Below are 26,023 nucleotides of genomic sequence, written 5' to 3' on the forward strand. Positions count from 1 at the left end.
CTGAACAGAGAAAATGATACCCGACTGTTTTCAGCTACTCTTATTTTCAGCTACTCTTATGTAGAAATGTCTCTTGAGCTTGGTCAAAACTAGGGTGTCACCAAAGACAGATACAGGTGCAGCTTAATAAAAGCCTGAGAAGTTTGTTTATTTTAGTGATCCAGTTAAAAAAGTAAAACTTAATGTGTATAAATTTACATCACAGAGCACTTTTATTTGTTTTTATCTGTTTATGGCTTACAGCTGACAAAAACATTGTGTTTGTCCATGTACTGTACAGAGAGTGATGCAATAATTACTTCATCAATGGGGTTTTGCTTGGAGACGATCGTAATATGGTTCTACTAGGATTAATGAAACCAAGCTCCCTTCAGCCAGTGTCCATTATTGGAGACAATCTCTATTGTTTTTGAAAATAGCCCAGAGATTGTCTGTGGAGGATTGATCTGCTAATCTTGCTGGTCAATCAAGTGCAGTGATATCACAGTTATTGAACGAAGTTTAGGAGGTTTCCTATGGAATTTGATTGAATGATTTTCCAAGCCTTGAGAAGCATAGAAAATAAATGAGTATGGAAGTATTTTTAGATTTTGACTTTCTTTTGTTCATCCGTCTTCATTTTCTTCTTGTTGTCTTTTTTCCTTATTTCCTTCTGTTCTTTTGTCCTTTCATATTTTCCTCTCCTCTGTGTCTTTCCTCCTTTTCTCCCTTCCTGAAACTGAAACTGGAACTTGGCTTTTGATTTGCTGAAACAGAAATAAGCACTTGATATGTGTCTCTCTGGGGAGAGTTTTCTGAGAAATGAGTTTCACTTTTGGAGTTGAATTGTTGAGATGAATGAACTTTTTAATGATCTTCTAAATTTTGAACTGCACCTGTACTCCACAGGCAACCGTTTGTTCCCAAATGACCATAATCATAATGACTCAGAAGCTTTCCCAACAACAAATACGAAAACTAATGACAAAATCCCAAAACATCAGCTCAAACATTCAATCTTTCCAAATATTGTGTAGCAGTTGAAAATCTCATCAATGTTTAAACCACATCTGTTTTGCACTAAAAGTCAAGGCCAAAATCTTGTCAGCAACACAAATATTGCAGGGTTTTGTGTGTGTGTGTTAACAGTGCACTTTGAGTACAGGGTAAAGAGGTCTGATGCATGTGAAATTATTTGCAAAGCATTTCATTATATTTAAAGGTTTTATTGTACAACAAAAACATAGTTTCTTTATTCAGATTTTCACAAAACTAATTTCATTTTGCTACTTTAATGTCATAAACATGTCTGACTTTGCTAAAGATATTAGTTTGCTGACTGATGTAAAACAGAAAACTGATGCTTAGTGTTCTGGATCGCTGAGAACTTCAGAGTGAGAAGCTCACAGTAAAGAAGACCTCAGGGAGTCGAGGAGTCTTGAGCAAGGATCAGGGTGGACTTTTCCTGGTCGACAACTATGCTGCCAAATTATGTGCTGCCAATGCAGAGCTTACTTAATTTTGGCAGCAAGTGGGCGTGAATTCATTTAATGCACTTGATGAAACCGCAGCGCAGTGGACACTTACTAGTGTGAAGCAGTCATCAACTGTCTGCACATTATATTTTCTGCAGAGATAATGGCTATAGGCTTCCAGACTTTGTGTGGTCTTCATATAAGCTCCAAGTATTAATGGACTGGCCAAACAGCTACAACCAAACAAAGATCAGTGCAAAGCGCTGGATGCAGTGGTGTAAAGCACACTAGAAATTGGACTTAAGTGGTAGAGACGTTATCTCTGGAGAGACGAATCACTCTTCTCTGTCCAGGGGAGTCTTATAGATGTCAACATGTAGTGTGGTAAGTGGAAAGCTTGGTGCAGTGTTGTTGTTTCTCAGGGGCTGGATGTGGTAATTTATTTCCAGAGAAATTAGCTGTTAATGCTGCAGCATAAAATGACATTTCCAAAAATTGGGGGGAAGATGGCCTCCTCTACTTGCTCAAAGCAAGGTCCAGAAGAACATGGATGAGTGAGTTTGGTGTGGAGTAACTGTGGAAAGAATTGGAACAGGAAGTGTGAGACATTTAAGATAAGAATATTATATCAGATTTAAAAAAAAAGATTTTTATTAAACAATGTAGGTTTTTATGAAAGGTATGTTTAATACTTGCTTAAAGGTTGTTATCCATATTTTTATTCAAAATGTACTTTTAATTTGACAAATGAATCTGCTCGGTATGCAAAAGGACTGGATTTTTTACTTAAAAATTAACCACCTTTAAGTACAAAGAGAGCATTAACCTGAGCACATTGTGATCATCTTTGAGAACAAATAAAAAACAAGAAGGGATCACCATTAATCAGGATTTGGCCCTGAAATTTACATCCGGCATGCCAGAGAAGTTACAAAGTATATAGTGCTGGAAACATGTTAAAGTCACAAAACAGAATTTTGTCATTCCTGAAACCTTCAACCATGTGTGTAGCCGTTTTTGTTCATGAGAATTTTCCAAATATTTTATTTTATTTTTTTTACATTATGTCAAGCTGAAGCAACTGCAGCATGACTCATTACAACCAAATGTGAGTACACACTGTGCCACAAATAAATGAGCGGTATTGTAAACGCAGGTGTTTACCTCTGACAGTGAATGTTGAGTGACAGGCAGGTGCAAGCTGCCCCGTGAACGTCCCAGAGGTCTGATGTTCATTTCCCCAGCCGACCTTACTTCTTAGTAGATTATAAAAGATCAGACCTTCCCTTTAGGTGTGTTTGATTAGCAGCGAGAACACTTCCTGGTGACCTTTTAGTTCTGTGACGTCTATTTGCAGGAGGTCAAACCTCTGCCTCCTAAACACTCAAATAAAATTGAACAATTCAGGCCTGTACATTTCAAATCAGCAGTATGATGAGCGTATAAGACCTTAGTTTACCCCAGATTGGGGACACAGAAAGATCCCATCTGTCAGTTTATGCATTATTGCGTTTTCCCCTCCCCCCAGCCACTTCTAACATGATAGAAGACCACCCTTCCTATTTATCACAAATCTCATTACACTGATGTTTGCTCAGCTCACAAGCTCTTGTCCTGTAGCCTGAACAGGTGATTTTGATTTACAGGTCTGTTGTAATTGTATGCATCTGTTTATTTTGCCACTGAGAGTCTGCTTTTAGGAATTCACATGCCTGATGTTTGTGAGTAAATGAGGCCGGGTTTGGGAAATTCTGCAAGAAAACAAGATTTTTCCTAAAAGATGGAATCCTGCTGAGTGACATTTAGTCCACGTGTGCTTGCCTCTGGACGTCTGCTGGGGGGGGAAGGGATGTCACCGAGCTTTTATTCTGGCCAAAGAACGAGTTTCTATTAATGGAAAAGAGAGATGCATTCTGGTCATACTGGGTTTGCAGTCTTTGCACACTAAACTAAGGTTCAGCAGTGTTTTTTTTTCTTCCCTTTACCACAGTAGCCACTTTTCTTAGTCGGGTGGAATCTTTTCATAAAAATATAATTAGTCAGCTGTACTTAGGCAGACAGTGGAACAGTAGCACAGAACTCATTGTTGTTGTCAACTCTAGTGACTCCATGAATGTTGCTCTGATACCCACTTGACCTCAATCCTACATTGCAATCTGGTCTCTGGTTTTTGAGATGCTTAGATAAAAGATCCTGATAGCCAGTCGTAATTGTTTTCTCAGAATCATAACTTGGTACCAGATATGGCAATTTATTAAATGAGGTTAGGGGAACCTCTTTTATCTCAGAATTTATGACGTAGTGAGAGTTTTTTCTGTCACGTTACAAGACCACATTTCAGAGTATTTTGGGGGGATATTTTACTTGATAGAACAACACAAAAAAAATGCGTAGTTAGAAAATGAAAGAAAAATTATAGATTATTTTTAAAATTTTTAAACAAAAAAACCCAGAAAAGTGCGTCATGTATTCTGTATTCTCACAACCTTTCAACGAATTCAGTAAATAAATTAAATTTACAGGTCAATATTGATTCCACCTCTTTATTACTCAATTTATGTACAAATACAAATGTTCTTTGAGTTTTGTTGGACACCATATCATCCCCACAGTTGGAAAATTGTGTTAGAAACAACATGTTGCAAGGGTGCTTTTCATTAGCAAGACTATGGAAACTGGTCAGAGCTCACACAGAAATCGCAGATTTAAAAGACATTCCTGTTATTGAGGAAGTAATCAGTAGCAGCAGGGTAGGAGCCTACTTCCATGGTAATAAGCTCAAAACTAATTTGGAGAAAAAATCTAACATTGATGCAGATATCTATAGTTTTAGCTCAACCCAATCTCATGCAGAAAGGTATTTACAGCTAAATTTATACCAGCAGTCACTCCTGGCATGTGGAAAACTACATAGACGTGTCCCCACGTGTAGCGTTTGGAAAAACGTAAGTGTTGCAGTGGATGACTTGATGATACAGATCGTCCCATTTGAGCCGTCTTGGCTTACTGAAAAAGCAAACTTATGCCTTGACCTCTGTCAGCAAGACATAATGGCACTTTGGATCACTCACACACACAGCAAGTAATGAGGGGGGCAGAAAGTCATTCCAACAGACGGCCAGAGGACCTTTGAGGAACAAACACTGAGCCGTTACATGTAGTGGGGGAAAAAAAGGAAAGGAGAAATTGTAAACACTATCCAGCCTCTTGGATAAAAAATGTTTAGCTCTACTTTAAATTAATGGCCACACTTCACCTCTGTTATTGCTTCATTAATGCACATTTTCCACCAAGTGAAGCCATGTTTTTCTTTCTTTTGCTTGACATTTTATCTGGTATCATGGCTTGAGTTAATGATGTTTGAATGTTGTTGTACGTAACTGATATTCTTTCAACTCGCTTGTGGCCATGTCAGAAAGACGGGTTGGTGTTTGCCACCTGTGGGCTCAGTTGCCAAAAGGATTGTGTGTGGAACTGACACCCCTTACAACAGAACGAACAACGCGGCAGAATCTCGTCGCCCGCCTCTACACTGTGTCTGCCGCTATTTTCAGAAGACAGCAGCTGTCAGGTTTGTTTTGTCATGGCCTTTCTGGAAAAAAAGAAAGACGTGAAGCTCAAGTCATTTGGCTGCTTCTGTTGTTCTCTCTGGAGTCAAAACCAAAGAATTGTTTTTAAATCATTCACCACTCCACAAAAAGGCAAACGCAGAAGTCGTCTTTCTCTGAACTCTGTTTTTCTCAAGAGAAACAAACAAGACTTGACATGACTCTCTGGATTGAAAGCAAAGGGCTTTTCCTCATATCAAGCAGATTCCTGGATCCAAGGTTCCTTTACATGACCTTCCCTCCTTTCCTCCTTCCTCCTTTCCTTCATTCTTCCTTGCTGTCTGTGACTCTGGTTTTTTTATAAAGTCTGTCTTGTGTAAAAATGTCTGCTAAAAGACAGTTGGGAATGTTTGTATTATCTATAAAAGGGAATAAATTGACTGAGAACTCTGTGAAAACTCCAGACTTTTCCAGACTCATGTTTCCAAAGAACATGTGTTGGAACTAATCGTGGGGTTAAAACTATTGGTCTTTTTCGTGTGCTTACAAGAATCTTGTTATTGTTGGATGAGTGTATTTTTGAAATAATATTTACAGAGGTTAAGGAGAAGCACTTTGAGTTACATTCTTTGGAGATTACCAGAAAACACAGACGGCAATCTTTACGCAGGAATGAGAACGCAAGTTCACACAGGAACCAGCAGAAGACTCGACATTTTGACATTAGATCCACAAAACACTGTCAAGGTAGAAGGAAAGTATTCACTTCAGTTCAATAGTTTTATTGCATAAATGATCAGGTTTGTCAGGACTTATAATTGTTTAAAGCTAACCCTAACTAGTTACACTATTTACAGGTACACACTACAGGTCCCACCATTTCAGTATTTATTGAACTACGACAAAAGAAACATGGAAATATTTTTGAAAAACTAATCCATCCCTCCAAAATTAAGACAAAAAAAATCTAGAATTGAAAGTGGATTTATGTTACTTTTACTATTCTTCTGTATAATTTTAGGTAACTTCTGTTAGTAGAGGTCTTTGGTTTTGGAGAAGAATGCTTTAGTCAACAAAAAATAGAGAAGCTAGGACAGTTGACTATGTTAACTGGACTAAGGGTCCTTAAGCAACAAATTCTTGCTTTTGTGTGCAGAAGTCATCTCTGCATCGGATTGAGGTGTAAAGTTGCATGAACTGTTTGTGCACAGGAAGCCAAATTCTTTGAGCAAATATGGCTTTAGTTTTGGACAGCAGTGGGTATCAGGTGTGATAATTACCATATCCCAACAGCCAAGACGAAGATTTCTTTCTAATTTGAACCTTTTCTATGTTAGTCAGTCACATTAATTAGTTCTGTAAAGTAGTACTCTGTTTTAAAACAGGGAAAAGGGACTTGCCCAAATGTTCTTATTCTGATTTTGTGAAGAGATTGATGAGATGAAATTCTTGGTTGCCATGAAATGATACTCCATTATAGATAAAAATGTTGTTGTACAATAATCTGTAAAAGACTTTGAGACTCTTCAAAGCAAATCTTGATCTTTTAACCTCTCTTCCTGAAAAAAGGTTTAATTGAGGTAACACTTGAGTGATACCAAGCAAGCTCTTTGTTGTAGTGCTTAGAAAAAATGAAACAAACTTTTAAAGATGCATTTTGACATTCAAATGTCCTTAAAAATAAAGACTCTACACATAGCATATAAACAAAAGGGTTTTTTTCAGGTGATTATGGTGATTAAGGTGATTAAGCTCCTAATCCTACTCCTATTATTTTTATTATTTACCAGCAGAGTAATAAATGGTGATTTATTTCTATTAGTTTTGATGATTCCAGCTTAAAGCTAATAAAAACCCAGTGCAGAAGGAATTTATGTTGCGGTTTTCTCCTGCTGAAACGAGTGCTTGCAGGATCAGGAACCCCCTCGTTCAGAGAGTCTTGCTGCCTTCTGATCACGTCAAATGCACAAGTGATCTGATTTCAAAACTTTGGCTGAAGTGGCTCTTGTAATTCTAGTCTCCAGTGTGGCGGTAGAGCGTGAATTCAGCCTCAGGATCAATATCAAAAACCCCATGGGAAGCCGTCTGTCCGAGGCAACAGTCCAAAACCTCATAACAATAGACTCGTAATGAAGCTCACTTGAGACATTTGAATACTCACAATGGGGCACATAATTTTATTGTTTATATAAAGCCAGAGTCAGTGTTTCTTTTGTCACTGAGGAGAAAAAGTTATGTATATTCACCTGCTTGATGTGTGATGTTATGTTGTAAATTCTTTTCAGCTTATTTGAGTTGAATATCAGTTAAATTGAGTAAAAGTTTAATAATATTTAAAATATAATTATTATCATTTTAAAATACAAATAGATGATAGTGAGATTTCTTTGGACCCCATCAGTCAAAACAACGGACAAGAAAAAAGTCTAGCGCAACCTTAGCTCTCATTTACATAGCATCTATATTTTAACACAAAGGGCCTGTTAGGTGAGATGTCACCATTGTTTTCTCTCACAGTGACAAATATCAGAGAAAAAAAAACTAATATATTTAATTTTTATTGTATGTCTGTCATTTGCGATAAGTCGGCTGGATTCTGATACTTCAGCAGAGAGGGGGGTGATGGCTTGTTGTGGGTGGAAACATCCTTCCCCTCCCATCCTACAGTAAGCTCTTTACGCCTCGCTGTGAGAGTTTTTGGGATGCTTCCAGGGGTGGCTTAAATCACGGCTAAGCCACTGATGGATTTGGAGCTGCGCTCTGCGTGTTCTGATTGTGGAGAATTTTAATATCTGAATAATAATGAAAGCTGTTGTAGAAAAAGTTTAAGTCTCTTATTTAGAGAGAAGGGCAGAACATGCAGCTTTGGTCTAATGAGAATAATTCAATTGCGCCACATGAAAGACTCTGCAAAATGCGAAGAGAATCCTAAATAAGTAAGCTGGTGTTGCATGAGGATCCGGTGGGCTTGACCCAAACAGGTTCAAGGATAAGCAGCACTGTTTTCAGAGCTCCACACGGACATCGTCTGCACTGATAGATCAGATCGCCCGCAATGTACAGAGGTCGTTGTCAAACAAACAAAGGATCCTGTTTCAGGCTGTAGGTGGCTACAGTGCAACCTATGCAACATGAAACACAAACTGAGTACCGTCAAAGGTTTAGTGGAGGATCTTGTTTCTGAGTGCTGTAGTCTTCATTGTTATTTGAATATAAGAGCAATGTGGCCACAGTCACATGGCAAATGTCAGGCTACTGTCTTCAAGAAGGTAATAATAAGTTAAAGTAAATGCATATTTAGAATCTATTCATAAAATAAGTATTTAAATACTATAGGCACATATTTGTACGACTGATCATTGTTGGTCTAATTCTTTTAACCTTTTGCAACTAAAAGACAATTAAAACAATAAATAATAATAGTAACTTAAAGTGAAAGAGAACTGCACTGCTTTGCTAAACTTTCAAACTTTTTTGCACATTTTGTCACCTTACAACCATAAATGTCTGTGTTTATTTGGACTTTATGTGACCAACCTTCGCGAAGCAGCATATCATTGGGAAGTGGAAGGAAACAAATACATGCACCGAGAACGCTTTTTCTTTTTTTAAACAAATAAAACCCTTAAAAATGTAAGCCCCCTTTACTTTCATACCCTTAGTACAGGACAATTAATTTATATTACAGTTACCAGCACCGTCAAGGCATGGGAACAAACCTGACAAGAAACATTTACATCGCACATGATCTAAATACACTACACCCCCTTAAAAGAAGAGAAAAGACAACTAAGTTGGGATAGGTAACACCATGCTCTGGGGAATACAGCTAAATACATGGCCCACCTGGAAGAAAACTTATTGGAGGCATAAATCCATGCTACAGTTTTCATTTTCAAACATTTATTTGTAAAGATTATGACATAAACTGACAGATTTAACAGATTTCATGTGCGTTGGTTTGCATGTATAGAGCTGTAAGCCTGGATGACCACAGACCTAAAAGTCTTGTAGAGGACAGACGTCTCAGAACATGTTTGCAAATTTGCGAAACAAACAAGAAAAATATGACTCATGTGAGTTGACTTAGAGCAGAGCTGACCTTTAATCACCCAAATTTGAATTTGAACAATTTGATTGAAGCATGTTTCATTTAGTTCTCCTTGTACTTAATTTCCTAGGATAAATCTTTCTACTTTTGCTGCAATAATCCACTTAGAGAACTCTGAAAATGTTCCATTCCCAACTCATAACTCCTAATTTTTAAATTGGTAATCATTTGTGCACTGTAACACAATAAAGTTGTCTTCGGCTTAAAACCATTACTTTGTAATTCTGTTCCCACTAAATAAAATTAAAAATTTCAGCACAAACTTATGGCACAATTACAGATATTTACATAGAAGTCTTTTAGGTGTGCATTTCAGCCAAACATTTTATTATTTTGAGTAGTTTTCAGAGCTCCATGAAATACTTATCAGTTTTCTTTTAAAACGGAACTGGGGCAATTTTCAAATCATGCTTGTAAAGACTTTTTCTGTTAATAACCTTGTTTGTAAAAACCAAATTGACTAATTGTTCCTTTAGAGCTAAAAGAAGTGAAATAAAAAAATATATATATTAATAATCTATGCTTGTATACATCCACAGTTTGGTTGTTGGTGTCCACCAAGATACAACTGTCCATTTCGGACAGTGTGATGTCAGACTCCTATTTCCTTTGATTTCAAATCACCCTGTTGTCTCCATGACCTTCCTGACATTTTGAAGGTCGCTGATTCACAGTAAATATGGAGAGCCTCATTTCAGTGTGAAGGCAAGCACGACCCCGTGACACATTGAGCAAACAGAGCTCGGTATTCTTCTTGCTACTTTTCTGGCTGCCTCAAAACAGTAAGGAGGTTGGTAATTCAGTTCAGTTTATTTGAAAAGTTTTTATGTGTAACGAAACACAGCAGATTGCATTAAGTCACTGACTTGCGGCATTTGTTTCTCCTGGATGAGTACATAGCGATAACAATCGCTTGCATTGTGTTTGTGACTTTACAACGATGCCTCATACCGACCATGCATGTAGCAACTGTGGAGACAAAAAACTCTCCTTTAACAGAAAGAACCTGTTCAGTCTGAGGCTGTTTCTGAACAAATCCCGCATTTACTGTATAAATATAGGAGGCCTCTGCACCTCCACCATCAGTTTTACTCTTGCTGTGGAGGAGAAAATGCTCTCAATATTTGCACAGTACGACAGGACGTAAGTAAACAGATGCAGCACACAGCTGAGCATGCCATTTTAGAAATGAATTATTACCTGATATAATGCTCTTTGCATATCCCAGCAAGCACAGTCAGAAAAAGGCATGCATACAAAATCATGGCAGGCTCTGAAGGCTTATTTATTTAATGGCACTTGTATTGGATTTTTACTCTTCCTTCAGGTCTCCCTCCTGCTCATTGTTAAATATGATGACAAGGCTACATTTTTTTATTTGGACTGCAGCCAGGAATAAATTGATTCTTTAATGCTCTTGGCATCCTGTAGGAAGGTCTGAATATGGCTCCTTTTTTTTTGGAGAGCTTACATTATTTGTTTGAGTTTCTCACAGAGTTCGTTTCTTTGAAGTATCAGGACACCATGTGGCTTAGTCTCATCTGGGGTGCAGGAAAATGCTGAGTTTTTGTATGAAATAAACTAAAGTCATTACACCTGTGAACCTATTCGGGCCTCTTCAGCAGATATTTTTGATGACTTAATTTTGAAAGATTCCCAAACTCCCTCCGTACTAGTGATGCAAGCATAAAGTTGGAATATTTTAGTAGTGCAGCAAACATGTTTTGGATGTCTTTCAATGGCTAAGAAGCTATTCAGCATTATTTTTTTCTCAGGTGTTTGCAAACTCAGTTCTTTTGTTCAGTGTGGCTGGCAATAAGTACATAATAGTTTCCCTTGTATTTCTTTCATTTGGGATTCCCAGTGTAAGCCTGCAGGAGCCTGTTACCCCACACTGTGTGTTTTGTAGTTGACTGAGCAGCTCAGATTATGTTGCAGTCAATCAGGGTGTGAAAACGGCTAAAAATGACCCTCCAGACAACCCTCAAGCCCCATGAGCATGTTCCTTATTATTGAAAGCAGCTAGCACTTTACTATGTGCCACTTACTCCACTTTTATACCGCCACAGAAAAACATGTTATTTTAGTTACACAGTGACTCAAAGTGTACACACCATGTTCAAATCTCAGCTTCAATTCAAGACTAAATGCTAAAATTAAATTCAAGATGGTTTCTTTGTCAAAGTGTTAATTTAAGGGTTTGCACATTCATGTAACCAAGTTATATTAAAAGCATATGATGTTGATGACATATCATAGGCTCATTTCTAAAATCACAAAAGCTTTACAACGGCTGAATTTTATATATACTTTTAAAGAAATACTTATGAATAAAAGTTGCTCACAAGTGTCGCTGTATTGACGTGTTATTAAATGCTACTTAGTGGTAAATAAATGTGAATCACACAGCTGCATAGAGTGGTGGAGACAGCAGCTGTTTGGAAAATTCATTGGTTATTTTTGACTCACTGTATTCAACACCATGGATAGTCTATATAGCTATATAGTGCTAGGAGATGTGATGTCATTACTCATCATATGAGTAATGAAATGTGGGAGGGAGTTTATATAAATACTGTAGATATATATATACATATATATATATATATATATATATGTATATATATATCTACAGTATTTATCTATATATCTAGATAGATATACGTATATAGATAGATAGATCTATATATAGATCTAGATGTCGATATATATATATATATATACTGTATATCGACATCTAGATAGATATAGATAAGATAGAGCAGTTTGGAAAGTTCAGTGGTTATTTTTGACTGTATTCAACACCATGCATAGTCTGCTATATAGTGCTAGGAGATGTGATATACTCATGTGATGAGTAATGACATGTGGGATATAAATATAGATATCTATATATTGATATCTATATAGATATCTATATATAGATATCTATATAGATTTCTAGAGAGAGAGAGAGACAGATGGACAGACAATTTGGTTCGTGCTGGTCTTTTCTGTATATAGTTGCTATAGATTAGAAAATGTCAGGTTCAACCCTGAGATGCCAGTAGAATCGAGGTAAAATTAGGAATAATTTCCCTCTGCACCATTCAATAATAAGGAATTTGCTGCACATGTCTTTGAAGGAAGTCTGACAAAAATAATGATTTATCGGCTCTTATTTTGCAGATGAGTAGAAAAAGTATTTTAAACCCAACTTTTTCAATCGTGAGAATGTCACTGAGATAAAAGAAAATGATGAAAGCCTGCTTAAAGTAATGCACTCTCTACCGAATGTGCACCTCCTGGAAAGCTTCCTGAATGATGCAGGCTGAGTATTACATTCATCCACTCCAGACACCCACTGAGTTGATGAGGGTTTCTAGGGATTTCCTGCTGAAAGACAATTGTTCAGTTTAAGTTGACTCACAGACCTGTCGGCTGTGCTCTAAAATATTGAAATGCACAAAGGGTACGAAGGTTTGTGAAGGCCAAGGAATAGATCCCGATCCCAGTCCTCCTGGACAAATGTACTGCAAAACCTGATCCAGAATGATAAAATATTTCCTCAACCCATCACAAAGTTCTGCAGAACCACACCATTTACACCATTGTCAGAAAAATTTGCTAATGTTGCTCCTATCTTGCCTGAACCCAAAACATCATTGTAACCCTGAACCATGGATGGAGACCGGAGTTGCATTAAGTTGCATAATGAAAATCTTTCAACTTGACCCAGGTTGTAGGTCTGGGACTTGAATCACTTTTAACAATCTTTGCCCCGTGTGATCAGGAGTAACAGTAAAGCGCTAGGTGTTAACGTGATTTGAAGCGACAACGTTTCAATGTCTCCTCTGTTTTACCAAAGTGTATTTTATGCTACATCAAACTGTGACTGGTTTTTAAATGTTGATTTAGTGTTAGGTTTCTTATCATTTTAAAAACGATCCTCAAAGTACGGTCCTCTAAACCTGAACCAATACAGTGAAGGAGTGGACAATTTGGGATTCTGAAGTGTTACTGACATTATTACAAAAACACTAATAGTTTTTTCAAAATAAAAGCACTACCTGTTGGGTTCATGCAGAAATGTGATATTAACTGGTATTAATTTATGTCTTTCTTCTTTTTTTCTCTCAACATTAATGTGTTTTTGTGGGGTAAATGTTTTTTAAAAAAAATCACAATAGTTAATAGCTGATTTTTATACTTTGAATAAAATGTTTTGAAAACGATAAAGATGTTAATGTCTATATGGATTGACATTATGATATGATAGCCTGCAGAAATGATGTAGGCTATGAAGTCAATCCATAGCTTACATGGATTTTGACTAGTAGCAGTAAGGACTTTGATGATTTGGCCTTGATATATTGTTTCCCAGTTGATTATGGTATTTAGGATGTATTAAAGTTATCTTGAACTTCTAAAACATAATTTAATTCAACTATTATTTTATGGTTTCATAGACTTAATAGTTCTTGCACATGCTACATTAATCAGAACTGCTTTGCTGTGTCAGTAATTCATGCTTGAAACAGACAGGGTTTAGCAAATGGATGTATGCAGTCTTTATGTCTGTTGTCATTACACCTATTATAACTACTATAAATACAACATGGCTTCCAAGTAATGACTTGTCAAGATCTCCAGTTTCACATTGAATAGTCTTATAGAAAAATAAGGCGTGAGAAGGAATAAAATTCTCAAATGTAAATGTTTTTTATTGACATGAAGTTTTTCAAACACAAAAAAAGCACAAAATATATGTCAAACTGAAATTTTATCAAACACTGGAACACAGAGAGGGGCTTATAATGTCGTTAGGGAGAATTTCTGGAGACAAGCTGGTTAATTTCTTTGCTGGGAAACAGCTGATTTTCAGCTTAACTGTAATGGAATGATCATAGCTGTTGGACTGAGTGATGAATCCCCCCAGGAAATGTCCCTTTTGTTGTGCTTTATCACCCTCTTTTCACTGCTTCCTTTACTAAAATGTTTTAATTGTGTTTTATTCTGCAAGCTGCAAATGGCTACTCAGAGATAAGAAAATGATTTGTTATGTTGCTCTGTGAATAATGTCAGATTAGTTGGGTTTAATCACACCGACCACTGAGGTTTGTGGTTTCTTTATCGGTTACTGCTGGAAATATAGCTGGTGAACAGTTTTGTTTGTTAATTTTATTTGATAGTATAAAATGGATGTACCTTTTATGCTCTGGGATTTTATGTAGACAACAAAGTTTTTTTTTCAGTGTTTATCAGGCTTCCCATTTTTCCATTTCTTTCTTCCTCCTGATTAGTCTCTGCTCCTTGATACAACCAGCCCAGAGCATTTGGAAATTAGAGCGTCAAGAACCATGACACATAGACCCTGTTCATTTCTGCATCATTGAACAGCTCCTCATTCATGCATCACTTTAGTCAAAGCAGCTCTAGAATGATCAGAATGACACGTGAGGAGCTATTTTTCAACCACACTCAAACAACTTTCTACTGATCATCTGTATATGACTTGTCATCCTTCTGCTGCTGGCGTCGCAGACAGCAGCCCATTATCTAATCTATCTGTGATCGTGGCAGTTGTAAAGGAATGCGACAAGTTTTGACAACATAACAGTGAACTGCTTTAATAAATGTACAGTCCCTTGAAAAAAATATTCACACCTTGTGAAATTACAAGATCAGCTATTTTGATTGTGATTTTATTAGATAGATGAACACAAAATACTGAATTTGATTTGAAAATAAAGTAATGTTTTAATTTTCCTTTCTTTTTAGCAATAAAAATAATTTTGCCCACTTAACTCAGTAAAATCTTTTGACTTGAGCAGTGATATAATTAGTAATCTCCATCTGAGAGCAGATTTTCTGTGGAGTTTCAGAACACATTAGAGCTGGAAAGGCTTTGGAAAACAAAGTTGAAAGTTCACTTGTAGCATTTTAAATAATCTATAAGGTTTTTGAAAGAGATGAGAACTGCTTAGAGGTTAAAAGTTTACATGTATTATTTCATACGATAAAAAGGACTGCTTCTCCTAAAACTCTATATTATATCTGTATTACTACCAACTTTCTAATATTATTCAGGGTTAAAATTGCTGTTTTTAGGCATTATGTCAAAAAGAATGGATTAAAATGAAACAACTCATCCTGAAAACATCTATGGTGATTGGTGTGTGGAGGTTTAGTCCAGACTCCTGTGTTCATTTTATAAGAGCTCTGGGTTTGTCTCTGTTTCTGGTTTGGCCTCATCAGGGTCAATTCAGTGTCACAAAACACGGAAAGGTTACACTGATGCTGTGATTTTGACAGTCCATTCATATTTCCTGTCCAGCTGATGAGGTGGACATTGTTGATGAAGCACATGCTGAGAAGGTTATATTAAGATCAGGCTTGAGGAGGGCGCCAGGCTTCAGTAGGACTATCTGAGACCACATTAGTATGCATGTTGTGTGTTTGCCTGTCACTACAGGCAAGGGGCCACATGCAGAAACAGCCAGCGAACAGGTCTGACCTGGGGGGGAGACACAGCTGTCTCTTCAAGGCACAATCTTGAAGAGACAGGTGTGAGACACTATTTTAAACAAAGAAAGGCAAAGGTTGAGCTTATATTTACATGTGCAATTTGTACAAAAAAAGCTGAAAGTAAAATGAATGCATACAATTTTGGCTTTTAAAGCAGAAATATTTTAGTGTTGGTTCATTTGATGTTGACCTTTCAAATAGAAGTCTTGCTTTTTAATCAGCAGGTTTGAAATAGTTTGTAATTGTGCTGCCCTTCACTATTTTCCCTCATTATTTTCTTATGTTGGCCATTACTAGCTCATTTATGGTTCATCTTAGCTCAGACAGATGGACTGGCTGGTTTTCACCAGGACAGACCTGAGGTGATTTTATTTCAGAAACCAATGTGTTGCAGAGGAGACTGCTGTCAACCGAAAAGGAACAATAGGTCACTCACTGCAGGAAATTGACATGTCTTTCTTTAATGGTGTTTAGGGGAACCTGCTACAATATTAAAATATCACTCAGAGACATTTATTTATAGTCTTCTTTGAAGATAGAAGAGTATTATTAGAATAACAGGTTGATTTTAAATTTACTTTCTCAAATCTGACCCGTCTACAAATACTGGGCACACTATGTATTTTCAGAGGAACATTTATTATGATGGCTATGAATTATTATCATCATATCTTAGAGCCTGAAAATCTAAGTCTAAAAAATGCTAAACATAACTGAGCCATTGGTTTTTCTTTTACAACAAAATCTTTTGTTGTAAAGTTGTAAGCAGTCACTGATTGTGTGGCTACTTTTTTGCATACACAAAATAAAAAAAAGAGTGCTCTTATTCGTCCAAATTATATTCTATGCAGGAAACAAGGGTGAGTTTTGTGAAAATAAATAGGTGAACAAGACAAATTTCCTCCATCTCATTACAAACTACTATGTCTGTGAATCATTGTAATAATACAATCAATAACCACTCATGTCAAACACGCCTCTTGCAGCTAACTATGGACAGCACAGTTTTGAGCTGAACAGTGATTTCTTTCTCAGTGTATAAGCTAAATGACTGAGTGCTTAACAATTTGACAGTAAGTCAGTAATTTGACCTTCCTTGCAATATAAAGGAAGGTCGAAGTCGAAGTGACTTTTTAGGGCTAAATGATGTGTTGTATATCATCATATTGTACTTTCCTCGACTTAATTTTCCTCAGTAGATAAACCACCAAATTTCTAAGCAATACACATGGCAATACCCAATAAAAAAGATCCTATGCAACACCACAAGATTTAAAGCAGTGGCTTTTAGCTGGAGCTAGTCGTGCCTATAATCAAACAGGAACAATAAGTAGACTCATTCACTTTCAGCTTTAGCATTTTACATTCCTTCATTATGCACACCAGTGTTACAGCTCACAACATTTTCCTTAGCTTGTGCAAATTCTTCTTTTTGGGGTTGAACAGTTGCATTCTAGAAAAAGAGTTCTCTATTGAGTATTTTCCTTTCTCTTTTGTGACAGTCTTTATCCTCAAACTTCAAACTGAAATGGAATTGAGCTTCAATTCATAAATACAAGTTCCCTTCAGCAGAGACAGTTAGAGTGATTTTTCAGCCTAAATGCGGTTCCTTGTCACACTGGCAGGCTATTCGTGCGGCTCAATGGTGAGTCACACTTCAGGAAGACTGGAGAAGCATGAGTGGGTTCTTTGATATTTGCAGATTGACTTTTGAGCCCCTGAAACCTACTGGTGAACTCCTGGTGGACTCCTGTGCATAATAAGCAGAACCATTGGGTAAAATATATCCTGAGAAATACCAAAGAAAAAAAGAAAATTCTTAATTGTTCTTTTCTTTCCCACATTGAAAAGGCACGTGTCAAAAGTGTATGTTTTAACTAGACAACTTAAGCTAAAACTTTTTAGCACATAAGTAAAGCTCTTTTCATTTTTCCTTTTGTCAGTTTTATTTGTAGATCTTGTCTTAGACGTTTGTAGAGTTGAGATCAAGGTCACGAGGCAAAGTTTCAGGATATTTTTAGATTAAATTTACATTTTTAACCCTGAAGACAAATAGCTGGAAACCTTTATTCCACCCTTTTTACTTACTTTTTTTTGTACCATCACAAATCTTGCAAATGTATTTGTTAAATGTTTTTGTCAGTGGCCAGTTAATTTTTTTTTCAAAATTTGTCATATTACAACTACACACCTTTTGGTTTTCCAGGTTTGTTCAGTGCATAACTAATAGCTTTTCTGTATAAATATTCTCCTTCCTGAACTGTGCATGGGATTTTATTTGGAGATTTCAGTATAAAACGAGCTAAATAAATAAATATTTGAAAACTTTTAATAATCATGCACTACTTTGCGTTGGGCAATCTCATAAAATGTCAATAAATAAATTTTTGACTTTGTATCATGATAAAAATTTTTCAACATTTGAGGGTTGAAATACTTCTGCATATAATCTTGTTCCTAATAACCTTTGCTAAACGTTGCTGTTTTCTTTTACTGTACGTCATTTTGCTTCTCTCTTATCATTGCCGTCAACATTAGTTGAAGAGTCTGTTGACAACAATAAGTGGGCTACAGATTGGGCTGAGTGTGTCTTGGCAGCTCTCTTCAGTTGTTATGCAGCGGTTGGTCTTAATCGTGAGTCTGAGCTCGCCATGCCCCCCTCTAGGGCAGAGCTGTCGGCTGGCGGCCAGAGATACAGATGTGATGCATGGTTATTTGACCGAAATGAATGTTGCATACTGGCACCATCTGCCGACACCTGATTGTTGCTCGGCTGCTTGTTGTAGCATTTGTGCTTTGCTTCCCACCACAGCTGGATCTCTAGCTGCTGGTGGCATTAGCATTTCTAGGGTTGCGCCAACGTTGTCTCCAGTTCCTAAACTGAGACAGCCAAAGGCATAAAGAGATTTGCGGGCTTTCAAAGGAGAGGAGCTGATTAAAAATACATGCGGAAGCCTTTTGTCATTACAGAGCCATCAGCGGTTGCAGGTTGACAATACAATTTTACTTCATGGAAATGAATTAGGCTGGCCTTATTCATTATGCATGCCCATTGGTTTCTTGTTCAGGATGGCCATTGTGTCATTTCTAAACAGATGAAAGACAGACGGGGGCTGTGATAACCTGGTAATGTATTTCTGGATGTAAAACATTTGTCTTGCTGTCCGTCAGAAACCTTTTTGTTCATGTCTTTGTCTTTCCAGGTCAGGCCCTCGTCTACCTTAGAGCTGGGTCTGAAGGAGAAAATCAGGACAGTCTTTTCAGAACAATATATATGAGCTGCTCTGGTTTGGATTTAAAAAAATAAGGTGGTGGAGGTGCACATGTAACAGACTAAAAATATCTGTTTTCTAACCTGAAGACAGAGAGCTGGTTTTGTAACAGTTGGTCTATAAAATGCAAAGCATAAAAAGTCAGTAACTCTGCTATAATTAAGTTGTTTTAAACCAACTTTATAAAACTCCAGTTAGATAAATAAAAGTTTTGCCTTCTCTCCACCATTTCTGATAATCTTCCATCTTTTTCTCTAACACCTTTGTGTGGATTCTGGTGCACTTATCATTAATTAAATCAAACAACTCAAACTTGTTTTTCATCTGAATAATTTTATAAGTTACCTTTTCTCTCTGTTTATTCTACCTGTAACTAGTTGTACTTACAGTTCAGTTGGATTCCCTTTGGTATACATGACAGTAATTAAGTTTCACCTTCAGCCTTATCGTGTCAGCACTGTTACCCGACAACCCGACAACTCCTTGTTTGTTCTTACTGACACTCCTGAATCTCAAGTTCATTATCTTGCAGCAGACATGAACAAGTTTCCAATGTTAAAGGCTTAACAGAAAGTTCAGTGTTAAAATTGCTATATATTATGTCATTCCATCACTGCAGGTAAAAGTCCTTTCAGGGCGAGGCCAGAGAACGTGTCAGTGTCTGGAGTTTTCTCCAGCAGAACAGTTGGTAGAGTAACACAGAGTTTCCTCTCCCCTGGTTGTTGCTGTGCACAGCTAGCTAAAAGGAAGCTTCTTTACTTTTCCTAGACTTACACAAAAGATGTTTTGTGTTTCAAGAACCATGGACATGTATGGAACGATAGGAAAGTGACCAAAAGATGTCATTTTTTGCTCAATGCTTTTGCTTCGCAACTTTATGTTTCTGGAGCAGAAGCCTTAATTCATCTAAAACTTTTTTTTTTTATGTATTTTTGTTTTTGATGTAACTTTTTTTTACCTTTGCTCCTTTTTCTATGAAATAACGTTTTTCTTTTTTTTTCTTTGCATGAATGGCGCTCTGCAAATAAACTTGTCTTATTTAACCTTTACTGTGTATAATAATAGAACATATTACACACAATAGAAAACCATATGATAAATATTGCTTCTGTGTTTTAAATTAAAGCATTTACATCCTGTTACACTTTTATGTGTTCATATTGTGATTTAGTAGTTCATTTTCTCTCAACATTATCATATCATGACAATCTCAAACTGGCTTGTTTATACTCCACAACCTGCCTCCTACTCTGCCCTGAAAAGCCTCTGAGCTCCTGCCATGGTTTGGTGTCATTCACTGGCATCCTTCCTGGAACAAACAGGTAGAGTGACAAATTAAAAACGATGTCTTGGTTTGTGATGGGAGGCTTGCGATAGCAGGCCTGCTCCACTGTGGCCGCTGAGGCTTCGGGCTCAGTCTCAGGTTTATCCTTCATTTGTTGTTTGTGCCTTTGATGAAAAGAAGTCACATTCTGTCACTGGGGCTTTTCTTCTACTGACAGTTGACATGATGTGCTGGTTTCTTTTGTGTCTATTTACTGGAAGGTAAATAGGAAGGGATGAGTTCTGCAACTATTGCTCAAAACTGAAATTCTTTCTCTGTTTAGACTGTCTTAGCTAATGATTTACTCGTGCAGCATGCAGTGCCCTCTATAATTTTTAGCATCTATTGATGTGTAAAAAGCCCTAAAATAAAGTGTCAGTTGTTTTGTAATGCAGCATATAAATGTTTTAGAAGACAAAGAGTGGTAAAGGTGCTAATACCATTTAAAAAAACGACTCAAAGTTGTTTTATTTTCAAAATTGCAGATGTCAGACAGAATCAGCTGTTGATGTCATCTTGTTGAGATGTTTGCTCTAAACCAAAGTCTGAAAGATGTGAACAATTTTGTAATATTTAATGCAAATCACATGATCTTCAAGACATTCATTAAGATTACTCCTGATATCATGCAGCCCCAATTTCAGTTGGTTTAAATGTTTTGATAATTGCTCTGATTGGTGATATGTACAATTCAAAACAAGTTGCCATATTTTGCAGCCATTACCTAATTTATGAAAATCTACACACATCTAGCTTACTTGAAAGACATGTTCTCTTATTAATTTATATCATCACTAATGTAATCTCAGATTTTATTAAGCTGGTGTTTCTCTCTCTGTTTTTCAGGTAGTCCTCGTGTTCGTTCTCAGCATTGGAGCCCTTGTTATATACTTCATAGATTCTTCTGAGTAAGTACCTTGTCTAATGAATTGTCACCACATCTCTTAAAGCTGTGCTTGAGCTTTAGCCCAGAAGTAGATGTGCAGGTGGGCCTCAAATGAACTCACATGTTGTTGAATTAATGTTGAATTAATCATAAGCTTCCATAGTTTTTACCTTGTCTGCTGAATTTTTCGAAATTGTTTTAAAAGTCTTAGCGTACATGTGAAGTTCTCAATCTGAAGTAAAAAAAAAAGTAGATATCTAAAAATGATCTCTTCCTAATAATTTAGTTTGCTGTATATGTTAAACCAGTCTGTTCTTGGTATATGTCTATCTCTATCTCGTCTTAGTTTTTATCAGACACTTTTTCAGGTCAATTGTTATGCGGCTTCTGCTAACATGCAGTGTCTGCCTTGATAAAACCTGTTCGATTGCCGTCATAACCAGATTGGCCTTTTCAAACCGGCAGGAATGCCCGACTTCCTGTTCGAAACAATCGCCATCATTCATCAGACCAGAGGAAATGAAAACGTCCTTTCAGCCACATGTGCCACAGCACACTGTTACTGCAGCCTGATGCTGCTTGAACAGGAAGTGCCATTAAGAAGTGCAGCAAAATACACCAAGATAAAAGCTTTTTATCAGACCCGGAGGGAGAGCCTTCCTGCTGGGAGCACCGTGAACGTGGCAGAGAGGAGAAAATGTGCTTTAAGCTCGTGTAATCAGGCTTAAAAGTCCTGGCGGCAAGCATACAGGTTATTTTTATTTCATAAGATCACTTGCAGCAAAGGGCTGGGCTCATTTTGTTGTGGTTTTGCAGGCATGATCTCATTTCATTATCTTGACAAGCTCAGGTAGAGTTACATCCTCAGTGAAGCCACCTGTGGCCTTCTATTCTCAGAACTTGCCCCCAGTGTCTCTGATAAAGCCTGACCTTCAGCCTGTGTCTTAACCTCATGTCATTGTTAACACCTTAGTTCAGAATAAAGGTAATGCTGCAGCATTACATTTTAATATAGATGTGTCATCTTAGTTCTCATTCAGTCTTTATTTAGACTTTTTCCAGCTGTGTGTCAGGATAGCAAGCTCAAAGTTAGGCAGTTGGATGGGTTTTTTGCTTTTTTCAAATTGTTTTGACGTGCCAGCCAACTGTAACAGATTTAGTCCTGGTCCTCCTGATAATTAGTCCGGTGAGGTTACCGTGGCTGTTTTTATGACGGGCAGCCTGACCTGATAGGAAGAGACACAGAGGAGATAAACACAGCAGACCCACTTAGAGAAGATTCGGAACAGAACTTAATACATGGTCAGTAGAATAACTAAGCCCAGTTCTTTCACCTAAATGTCATATAAACAGTGCCAGTGAGAAGTTAACTTCATCATGGGCACGAATGTCAAATAACTTAGGGCTAATAAGGACAAATTCGATTTTTTTTCTAGGGTTCAGAGATTGTACAACATATATTTCCACTTAGTTGCTGGAAACCCACAACATTTCCTTTTGCAGAACAAGATTCTGGCTTAATTCTGGTGGGAATTAAACCAGGTAGTTGTCTGAAACAGACATGGCTTTTATGCATAGTTCATCTACTTAAAAACTTGTTGATAGCAAGAGAGTGTGTGGGTGAGGTGGAACTTGCTAAGAAGCAATTAACCCAATTTTAAGGGGAGTATAAATGTATTAAGTCTGTATACATTATGTTGACAGTGTGTGAATTAGAGAATATATTCAAGAAATGTACAACTTGTGCACCCAAATCCAAGTTTTAAAATTCATTGACATTGCATGTTGTTTAACCAGCCCACAGTAAAAGAAATATGTCTTTCAAGGTTCTAATTTGGTCATTTATAGTGATATAGACCTAAGTCCAAAAATCTGTTTTATTTTTTCAACCACAAATAAACACTGTATGCAGTGCAATTGACCCACTTGTTGTCTGTGAGGGAGATGAAAGTTTGCCAAAGGCTACGTAACCCATGGTAAAGATCCAACATTTTGCCTTCTGCAAATTTAGGTTAAGGTTAAAAACAAACAAGTCAAATCTGGAGTAATTAGGAGGCAACGAAGGTCTTTGATCTGAGACTTGACTGATTTGAGTCTGGAATGATCAGAGGAACGTTATGGTGGGCGTGTGAGATGAGTGCTTCTGTGAGCAAGAAGACTTTCCGATCCATATCGGGATTGATTCTGTTCCCAACTCAGCCTGGAACTCAATTATGCTGCTCTGCAGGTCTGTCTCCATGGTACGCTCTGTCACCCTGCAATAAAAGGGATTTGCAAGGCTGAAGTGTCATTACTGTGAATGAGGGACTATTTGGAGTGGCAGAAAGGGATTTTGCCTCTGTCTTTTTTTTTTTGTGGTACCTACTTTTATAGATATTAGTGTTCCGTTGTTGTTATTTTTATAAGAAGGAAGAGGACGAAGGAAAAACAAAGTAGATCTTGAAGTTTTGTAGCCACTGGGGTAATCCTTCAGCTTTTTATATAACACCACCAGAAACAGAATAGTGCAAGGTGCCTTACTGTGGTCCAACATGTGCTGCTGTTCACTTTTTTTAAATTTCAGAATGGAGTTGGTTTTTGCAAACATATGGTTCCACGACTGCCAATGACATAAGAAGCACTTTTAGAACGGAGAGCTGCTTTCTGTTTTAGGTTCAGAATTGGATCAGACGCTTGTAAAATAACATAGCATAAGATGCAACACAAACATTTTGCACTGCTACAGGCGTAAATCCGACCTTGTGACCTTTTAAAACATTAAAAAACTTTCTTCTGAATTTTGTGCTTTTCTAAAATTCAGTGCAGGTTCCCAGCATCCAGAGGCTCTAGGAGTGGAGGCATCACAACAAACTGCTCAGCCAATTGGAAGTTTTTCTATGGAAGAAAGTTGAGTGGAGATGAAGTGTCATACCACCAAATTTTAAATCTGATAGACAGAATCTGTGCAGCTAATGAAGACCTCAGTAATAAACTTGGTCACAAAAATGGTGGGTTTTTTGCATTTGCAGAATTGCCCAACACCAGTTCAGCTGGTCGAAAAAACATTAATTAATCGTGAGATATCAGCTTATTATTTTGGGAAAGTTGCTCTAAGAGATTTATTTTACTATCTTTCAGTTTTTAGAAATTGAGATAGAAACAAATTAGACATAGCTATAATTGTAATATACCATCTACAGGGTTTTACCACTTTGATTAAATTCTGAATTCTGGTGAGGCAACGTCGCCGACCTCCATTCAGCAGCAGAATATCAACCCAATGTCACTGCTCTACATCAGCTCAGTTCAAAAATAATCCCTAGGTACTTAATCCTGCTTTAGGAACTCCATAAAGACAGTGTTTCATCAGAGTGAATCTATTTTTATTTGATTTTGCTTTTTTACATAACAAAAACAATGTGCACAAACAATCCAGGAGGTAGTAGCACAGTGGGAGATTGCAACTGTTGGTGTGCACTGGTGGACACTGTGAGTGGAGGTGGAAAACCAGTAATGTGTCTGGCAAGCCTGAAACCTTCCCAGGTCACATCCCAACTTCAACGGTCGTTTGGAAAATACAACTTTATAAATTGTGAAACTGTAAAGTTTTATAGCAACATGACCGCTGTGTGTTTAGATAATTTCAGTGAAATATGGTTCACAACATATTTCACACAAAACATTATATATCATATTTCAGCTGTCACATAAACTGTAATAACATTTGTTCATCGTTGGGATTGTTTTTACCATCTCTAAAATTGTAACTGCTCTGACCAGCAGTTTCATTTTGACTTAATCTATTTTTTTCATTCTGGTTTTAGAAAAACAGCAAAACATAAAAACAAAAAATCTAAACTCACAAAAACCTAGACAAACATATTCAAATGCTTGCTTTTAGAGGCCTTTCATTGCATTTTTAACATAACTAACCATCATCCTTCCAATTAATAACTACTTTGTTGTGTTTTTATTGAGTTTTTATTTGAATAAATAGTTCACATTAAAGCTGTGCACTAAGTAAACCATTTTTATCACTGTCATAGTTAATTCTTATGCAATAAGCCTTTCTTTTTATCTCAGCTGTGAATGATACGTTTAAAAAATATTTCTAACTTTCAGGTCATGAATATTAGAACACAATCACACTAACCAATTACTTACTCATTCTGCTTGGTTAATTATGTCTCTTTATTTGAATTCTTCGTGCCAGATACAAGCTTTTTGAGGGTGAGACTTCACTACCTTGCTAGCACTTGCTATGGCTGCCTGATCTCATAGATGAAAACATGACTCCTGCATGCATTATTAACCCTTAAACTACTGCTTTTGGCCCCGCATTTCCATCCTGCTATGTGCATAGGATGCGTAATGCAAGACTGAGAGGAAAGCAGCACAATTTTCATTTGAGAACGATCACTCCTGGAATACAAGGAATTCCTTGGATATTTTTGCAGTTATTTAAGGGTTAATGAGGTATATCGACCAGTTCTTGCTTGTGTTACAATGAATGCATGCATTTTCTCAACAGATTAAAACAAGGAAATACCAATTAATGCACCTTTTTTGAACACTTGTGTTTCTCTTCTGTTGGAAGTCCTAAAAACATGCATTTTCAGGAAAAGAAGAATGCATCTGTTTTATGCTTTATGTTACAAACACATTGCAATTTTTGATCTGTCAGAATTTTCTCAAAGAAATAAAATTACTTTTTTTCCTTTGTGTGACAGTCCCATTGAATCCTGCCAGAACTTCTACAAAGACTTCACCTTGCAGATCGACATGGCATTCAACGTGTTCTTCTTGCTATACTTCGGCCTGCGTGTAAGTAAAAGTCAGACTGAGAAACATAAAATATCTGGTTATGTGTTCTTGTACAGCTGATGAGTAAAAATTATTTTGTAATTTTCAAAACATATTTCAGAAAATCAACAGAAATATA

At 36.9% G+C, this 26,023-nt stretch overlaps 1 protein-coding gene across 16 annotated transcripts in view; it reads left to right on the forward strand.

The window, feature by feature from the left end:
• The window catches only part of LOC116727519 (calcium-activated potassium channel subunit alpha-1-like), a 97,886-nt gene that overhangs the window by 21,356 nt on the left and 50,507 nt on the right, over positions 1-26,023 (forward strand). For all 16 annotated transcript variants that reach the window (XM_032574994.1, XM_032574992.1, XM_032574993.1 and 13 more), the window contains exons 3-4: positions 21,063-21,124; positions 25,812-25,905. In XM_032574994.1, the coding sequence (XP_032430885.1) occupies positions 21,063-21,124; positions 25,812-25,905 (156 nt within the window). The remainder of the gene's footprint in view (positions 1-21,062; positions 21,125-25,811; positions 25,906-26,023) is intronic.

The sequence above is a fragment of the Xiphophorus hellerii genome, chromosome 10 (genome assembly GCF_003331165.1).
Source record: "Xiphophorus hellerii strain 12219 chromosome 10, Xiphophorus_hellerii-4.1, whole genome shotgun sequence".
Lineage (NCBI taxonomy): Eukaryota > Metazoa > Chordata > Actinopteri > Cyprinodontiformes > Poeciliidae > Xiphophorus > Xiphophorus hellerii.